Source organism: Selaginella moellendorffii, unplaced genomic scaffold (assembly GCF_000143415.4).
Source record: "Selaginella moellendorffii unplaced genomic scaffold, v1.0 SELMOscaffold_64, whole genome shotgun sequence".
Classification (NCBI taxonomy): Eukaryota; Viridiplantae; Streptophyta; class Lycopodiopsida; order Selaginellales; family Selaginellaceae; genus Selaginella; species Selaginella moellendorffii.
In genome coordinates this window covers 886,916-894,938 of record NW_003314325.1, presented here as the reverse complement: position 1 = coordinate 894,938, position 8,023 = coordinate 886,916, and the positions used below count along the sequence as shown (strand labels likewise).

General features: G+C 51.0%; 1 protein-coding gene across 1 annotated transcript; it reads left to right on the top strand.

Annotated features, from left to right (window-relative positions):
• Positions 1-400: 400 nt before the first annotated feature.
• LOC9648751 (GDSL esterase/lipase At3g26430) lies at positions 401-1,812 on the top strand. The gene is made up of 3 exons (XM_002984887.2): positions 401-480; positions 713-1,010; positions 1,063-1,812. Exons 1-3 carry the CDS (start codon positions 401-403, stop codon positions 1,810-1,812), a joined length of 1,128 nt encoding a protein of 375 aa, XP_002984933.2.
• The last annotated feature ends 6,211 nt before the right edge of the window (positions 1,813-8,023 follow it).

Below are 8,023 nucleotides of genomic sequence, written 5' to 3'. Positions count from 1 at the left end.
CATGATCCTTAGGTCCTGGAGGATTGCAGTCCACAGCCCCCATCTCTGGATTCCTAAATGCAGTGGTGCGCTGGATCTTTTCTACGTCGCCCAGATTGTCATAGCAGGAGAGAAGGGTTGTGTACGTGAATTTGTAAGCATCCTCTCGTAAATCGCAAATGCCTTTCTTTGCATAGCCCACACTAGGCATAAGCGTCTTTCATCGCATTCCAAGCCACCATATTTCTCTGGCCCAACTTCTTAAGACTCTCGCCAGCCAATCGAGCCTCCTGGAGCGATCCATACATTCTCAGAAGGTCTCTAGCAATCTGCAAAGGTCAGGATCGATCAAGCAAGGTTCCAGCCTCAAGTAAGACCTCACTAGGCTAAGATCACCAAGAGAATTAAATCCCTAGAGAAGATGTTCGGCCCGAGCGTCGTTGGCGCTGCCACATTTGCCATACAACTCCACGAGCAGATTATCTGCTTTAGGGCTGACTGGCTTATTAACCTTTTACTTAACTCTCTGAAGATATTTCAATCTCTTTGTTAACTCGAAATATGGATATGGAACTAGTTTTAGATGTGATAGCTCTTGTTCAAGAGATTGGGATCCATTATATAAACTTTGGCCTCCAACACTTCTACAGATCCATCAGCTGTGATGGCTTCTTGTTCTGGAACTGCTCTTGCAATCTTTGCTCTTTTGTTTAACATTGTGCTGCTTTCTCAGGCACGAGCAACCAACGCCAAAGTCGAGCTCGTCGATCTGTCCAACCGCAGTCTTCACCTTTGCAGATTCTCTCAGCGATGGCGGCAACCGCGACATTGAAGCCGGTGGCGGCAAGACCCTATCGGGCAGGTACCCATACGGGATCACCTACGGGAAGCCCACTGGACGCTACTGCGACGGGCTCGTCATCCCCGACCTCCTGCTCCAGAAGCTCCGCCTCGACAACCTTGGAACTCCCAGCCTCAAGTACAATGGCACCGAGTTCGAGAGCCTCAACTTTGGATACGCCGGAGCCACGGTGATCAAGGTCGAGAACCAGCCATACTCGAGCCCATGTCTTTTCCGCCCAGGTTGACGACTTCGTGCGCCACCAGGAGTTTGTCGTGGGTCGATATGGTCGCCAGGCGAGCAAACCATGGTACGAGAATGCACTCTACTCGGTCGAGATTGGAGGGGACGATATCAACTTTGGTTTGCCACTGGGAGGCGGCTACGTGATCAACGTCACCATCCCGGCCGTGATCCAAGGCCTGGCCGATGGAATTCAGAAGCTATATGCTCACGGAGCTCGTCATGTTGTGCTCTACAACATGCCCTGTGCCGATTGCTCTCCAAACTATCTCCAATCTTTCCAACAGTACCCCGCTGGTACATTCCACTATGAAAAGGATGGTTGCATTGTTGAGATTGCCCAGATTATCTCCTACTTCAACACCAACATCCAGAGGCTGACGGAGGAGCTGACGCAAAAATACCAGGGTCTCACTGTGTATTATTTCGATTGGTTTGCAGCAAACACCTATGTTTTGGAGAATATGAAAGAGTTTGGCTTCACGAACTCGCTCCAGTCATGCTGCGGTGGAGGTGGCAAGTTTAACTGTGATGGTGAGGGTCTTTGCGGGTGTGCTCCACTGAACCAGACCAATGCTGTTTACACGGTGTGTAAGGATCCCAGCAAGTATTTCACTTTTGATGGCATTCACACAGAGCACTTTTACGAGATCATGTCCGAATATATCATGGCTGGAGAGTACATCACACCAAAGGTGAAGCTGGAAATGGGTTGCAAGATCGTCACTGTACCAGAAAGTCCTCTTTGAAACAAAGGAGTAACCAAGTTCATGTAATTCACACAAACTCGCTCTTCTAATTTAACCCATATTCAAGCATTGCCTTTTTGATTACGTAAATCGGAACAAGCTCCGCAAATCTCCCCTCTCAAGAACGGTCACGATGGTTGAAGGGAATCTCCTCGAGGATCAGCCCGCTCACCCTTGCCTTGCGATCGCCCATCTCGCCTCAGCCTAGCGCGTCACCTCCAGTGATCCCCGCGTTGTGCTCGGGCATGGAATCAAACACGCAATGCCTGGAACGCCGCCCTGGAGCTGATGAGATCCATCTCGGGCATCGAATCGAAGAGCTGCTGCCTGGTCCAGGATAGCACGCAGAGATAAGAACAGGGTTTTCGTGCCCATATGGAACTTCTGGAAGAAATTGAGGGCCTGGAGTTTTGGATCGATCACTGTCCAGGACACCGTACCATATACAACATCCGGGGACATTGAGGCCTGATCGCCGTCCATGATGCTATGGACTTCTCTTTGCCTGGTTTCTCCTAGATGCCCATTTTGGGCAAATGCTGCAATCAGTCCGGTCCAAGTGATTTTACTCATTTCCGGCATTTTATAGACAGTAATAAACTTATTCTATGCGACTGGGATGAGGATATTGAAGAGGAGTTTATAGAGTAGCCGCTGTAGTGGTTTGATCGAAATCGCCGGAGCCCCCAACCTCTCATTGTAGAGGTAAGCTTTACATTTTAACTAAATCATATTGAAATTATTGTCTAAAACCATCCAAGCTCAGTTTGGGAGAGCGTCAGACTGGATCTGAAGGCCGCGTGTTCGATCCACGCTCACCGCATTATCTTTGATTCGTTGGTAGCTGGTGTGGAGGAGCTTCCTGATCTTTCGAGCCTGAAGAAAAAAGAAAACGAAGAAACATAAAAAATGAGAGAAAATATTTTGTCTAGCCAAGGTCGTCCTTTGCAGCCACCAAGCTCACATCTGCAAGTCCACAACTCAAAACGATGAGAAACCATGGTTTTATGTTCCTGGGCTATAACGGGCCCGCAGGCAGCCTGGTGACATATGTGGCAAAGATTGCTCTGGATCTAGTTTTCCACGATCCATCCAGCAAGGGGGACAGCGACTCACGGATTCAAGCTGCTCCTTGCATTTGTTCTGTGCTTGGTCTACTGGAGCTGAGAAAGCTCAAGCAACAATTGGATTTTCATCAAGACCAGTCAGTAACTACTTTTGCGCTTGAGTAGAGGGAATAGGCGAAAAGGTTTTTCATTGACGCCCGAAAGGTACGGACTGAAACGATAACAACATTTGCCCGAAACGGGCAACTCGAAGAAGTGTTTCACGCGCGCTGCTCCTGGTGAGTAGCAAGCAGCTCGAATCGTGTTTTGGTTCGATATTTTATCTTTTTTGCGGCGGAGAGATTTCGTGCGGATCGGATGTGAGTCCCAATGCGGCATTGGAGCTGCTCCAGTGCCAAGCTTACTTGGTTCTAAAATGTCTCGCCCAGGCTCAGCTCATCTTCTAGCAGCTCAGAAGAATTTGCTAGTCTCGGAATGGATGACCTCTTCTTCCTGCAGGAGTGAAGAAAGGAGTTCTTCCTTCTGACGTAAGTGATTGATATGACTTGATTTTTACCCGATGTCACTAGTTGACAACAGGGTTCTAGCTGCAATCGTCCAGGTGCTACAGCAATGTTGGCCTCATGTTATCATCACTAGTCGTTTGGCCGATGTTGCGCTTTCCTGGGCGGATGATAAGAAACTAGTTTTGGCAACCCATCTGTGACGAATGTTTTCGAGCTTGGCTGGATCTGGAGCTTGCTCAAGGTGCAGTCGCTGCTCTGACTCCCTGGGGTGAAGTGTTTGTCTCCTTGGGGCATGGTAGGCTGCGAGCACTGGAAGGATAGTGGGGGATGCGAGTGTTGGGCAGCTGCATTTGGAAGCCTGATCACCACCATGCCACGGCTTTCCACCTGGAGTGGTCATTTGTCGCGAACATAACCTATTGTAAATGTGAAACATGTTAATATTCAGGGGAATATGCCAACAAGCTGAAGAGTCAACGGTCGCGACAGTTAGACTGAGATAGATTATAACAGCGTGTTATCAATTCAATCTCTAGTTGAGTCGATTCGTTTCATGGTATCGGAGCTCAGATTCTGATCAAGACGAGTTTCCCGCAGCAGCATGTCTCCGTCGTCGTCGCAAGTGCTCGAAGTCTACGATGGCAAAGATTTTCCGTCGTGGAAACTTCAGATGCAACTCTACTTCCTGGAAAAGGATCTGTGGAATGTGGTGAGGGGAAAGGAACGGCAACCTCCATCACCAGTCCGGCAGACCAAGAAGAAAGCGAAGGAGGGTGAAAAAGAAACAAAGGATGAGGATCCGGTGGACACCTTGAAAGCAGAGCGCAAGGATTGGGATGCCAAGAACGACGAGGCGTTGGGCATCTTAGGTCGCGCTCTGGCAAAAAGATACAGGAGCCACCTGAACATGGAGGATACAGCGAAGGCGAATTGGGAGAAGATCTGCCAGGTTTTTGGCACATGCACCAGGGCACGGTTGATCGATCTGAAAACCCAGTTCAACGGGTGTCAATAGGGCAGTAGTTCAGTAAATGACTATGCCAGTCGCCTTATGGGCCTTGCACAGCAGATCACTGACGCTCAGGAGAATCCGGTCGGTGACGACGAGCTCACATCAGCGCTGTTCAAGGGACTCTCCACAACCTTACTCGTTTCTGGAGCCCATCTCATGAATTCTCACCTCACCTTTGAGGAGATTGTTGCAGAACTCTCAGCTCTTGAGAACTTCCTCAGCCCCGAGGAAAAGAACAAGGAGGAGAAGGTAGAACTTGCTCTGTTCACAGCAAACGGCAAGCGGTCAACCACAGTGTGGGATCGGCTGGGCCCAGTGAATAAGGTGGACAAAGGCGGCACCAGCAAGAGCAAGCGCAACAAACGTGATGACAGATGCAACGCATGCAAAGCACCAGGTCATTTTGCCAGAGACTGCACTCATGCTGAGGCAAAGAAGGCATGGCAGGCCAGGAAGGATGCGATGGCGAAGAAAGGCAAGAAGAAGCAGGTGGCAAACTATGCAAAATCTGCTCATTCGAAGAGAGAGGCAGCAACTTCAGATGAGGAAGATGAAGATGAAGCTGAGTGCCATGACAGTCTGTTCATGGCAAGGAGGGTGAGTGCAGAGAAGCACTAGAGTCACCAGCCGACACAGCCCGATCGAGTGAGTACAGTCAGTACCACAGCAGCAGAGGTTGTGTGGGTCGACTCCGGAGCAAACCAGCACATGACACACGTCCGAGAGCTGTTCTCCAAGCTGCTACCAGTCAAGGACCAGAGGATTTACCTAGGCGATGACTACTCTCATGAAGTGAAAGGTGTGGGGACAACTCAGGTGCAGCTAGCATCTGGACAAGTGGTTCCCATTCACAACGTGTACTACGTTCCTGGAGTCCCGAAGATGCTGTTCTCAGTCGGGAAGATCGCTGATCATGGCCTTAAAGTCGAGTTTGACAACAATGGCTGCAGGATCAAAGGATCAGATGACAAGATGCTGGCCAGTGGACGTAGGTACTCGGGCCTTTACAGGCTGAATGCAGAAGTGATCCAGCCACAGCGGTTGTGCTACGCCGGTGCCCAGAAGGCAGTCGACACTGCGACTTGGCACAGGAGATTGGGTCACACCAACCAGCAGGCGTTGAAGCAGCTAAGCAAGCAGGAGCTGGTGATCGGCCTCCGCATAACTCCTCCAGCAGGTGGCAGCTCGTTTTGCGAGCCGTGTGCACTGGGTAAAGCTCACAAGCTCCCTCATCCAACTGCATCCACTAACCGAGCTAAGGGAATCCTGGACTTGGTTCACTCTGATGTTGGCACGATGCCGAATATGTCCAGAGACGGGAAACAGTACTTTGTCACGTTCGTGGACGATTTTTCTCGCATCGTGGCCATCAAGTTCCTGAGGAAGAAATCAGAGGTGTTCCAGAAGTTCAAGGACTACAAAGCTCAGGTGGAGCTCCAGACAGGAAAGCTGATCAAGGCATTCAGGAGCGATGGCGGTGGCGAGTTTGTGTCGAGAGAATTTGATGAGTTTTGTAGTTCAGCTGGAATACAACGTCAATTCTCCATCCCAGACACTCAGCAGCAAAACGGTGTAGCAGAGAGGATGAACAGGACGCTGCAAGATGTAGCAAGAACCCTACTGGAAGACTCAGGCCTTCCAAAGTTTTTTTGGTGTGAGGCGATGGAGACCGCCGGTTATCTAAGGAACAGACAGCTCACTGTTGCAGTTTCGGGTCAAACTCCCTATCAAGCTTGGTATGGGAGTAAACCAGACATCAGCCATCTGCGAGTGTTCGGGAGTGTCTGCTACGCTCATGTAAAGCGACATCATCGCAGCAAGCTTGAAAGAACCAGTCAGAAGTGTGTTCTCGTCGGCTACTCCGAACAAATGAAAGGCTACAAGTTGTTCAACCTGGAGACTCAGAAGTTGATCGTGGCCAGAGATGTCATCTTCGATGAGACCAGAACTTACGGCACTCGGGCCCTCCCACCACCGCCAACTTTGGTATCGCCCGAGGTTACCTCGGACTCGGATAACTCGGATGAAGAAGTTAGGGCAGCGAGTTATGGGAGAACGAGGAGCGGACGCCAGCCAGGTACGCAGGGTTCAGCCACAGGGCATGGAGCCGGTGGGAGCCAGCGTGATCTGGGGCCAGGTTCAGCAATCGGAGCTGGAGTTAGTGAGCCTCCAGCTGCAGGTGGCGGTAATCCGATCTCACCAGCGGGTGGGAGTCAGGCCGATCAGGGGGGGAGCTCTCAAGCGAGTGATCAGGCAGTGGGTCTTGATCAGCAGGCTTCAGATGGCAGAGAGGTTGCCGTTTCAGCTCCACCGTTACGTCAATCCACTCGAGTAACAAAGCTCACAGAGGCAGGGCACCAGTACCAGGAGCAGCGTGATCTTGCTGTTGCCAAGCGTGAGTCCAGAGCAGAGGCTAAGGCAGTGAGAGAAAGAGCAGCATCGGCTCCTCAAGCTCCCTCAGGCTCTGGTGAGTCGTTTTACTTTGCTTCCAGCGAGGAGGCAGGTGCAGAACAGGAAGGGTCAACGTTCATGCTACTCTTCAGCCAAGGCAGAGATGCTTTGGTGCCTCAGACCTTGGAGGAAGCCTTAGCTGGTCCAGACGCATCCAAGTGGGAAGCCGCTCGTCAGGTGGAATACGATGCGTTGATGGCGAACCAGACGTGGGACTTAGTGAAGCTCCCACTAGGGCGGAAGGTAATCAAAACCAAGTTCCTCCTGCGAGTGAAGACGACTCCGGATGGCAGCACTCGACACAAAGTCCGATTTGTAGCTCGCGGATTTTCTCAGGTCGAAGGTGTGGATTTTTACGAGACTTTTTCACCAGTGGTGAAGCTCACCTCTATCCGACTGCTGCTCAATTTAGCTGCTCAGGAGGATATGGAGGTGGAGCACATGGACGTAACCACAGCATTCCTCAACGGTGACCTTGATGAGGAGGTCTATATCGAGCAGCCGGCAGGCTTTGTCAAGCCAGGCCAGGAGCACCTTGTGTGTCGTCTTAAAAAGGCCCTTTACGGGTTGAAGCAGTCACCCCGAGCGTGGTTCTCAAAGATGAACTCGTTTCTGCTGTCACTTGGCTTCACCAGCATGTCAGCAGACACCAACGTGTACCAGAAGCAAGTGGGAGGCAAGCTCATCATCCTAGCCCTTTATGTGGATGATTGTCTGCTGCTCAGCAAGAGCAAGCGGCTGATTCAGCAGCTGAAGCAGGACCTGAGCTCCAAATTCAAGATGGTGGACCTTGGACCAGTCAAGTACTGCCTCGGCATTGAGATCTTCCGTGACAGGGGGAGGAGTGTGCTTCAGATGTCACAAAAGAAGTACATTGACGAGCTGCTCGAGAAGTTCAAGCTTCAGGACGTCAGTGCGGCGTCAACACCAATGGAGGTGGGATTGCATCTTAGTCAGGAGATGTCTCCGGCCACAGAAGGTGACAAGCGAGCGATGGATCGGATTCCATACCGTCAGATGGTGGGCAGCCTGGTCTACCTGATGGTGTGTACTCGTCCGGACATTGCCTACTCAGTGGGAGTAGTGTCCCAGTTCTTGGCCAACCCCGGCTTCCAGCATTGGCAAGCCGTTAAGTGGATTTTCCGGTACCTGAAGAGCACCAGCGAGTTTGTGCT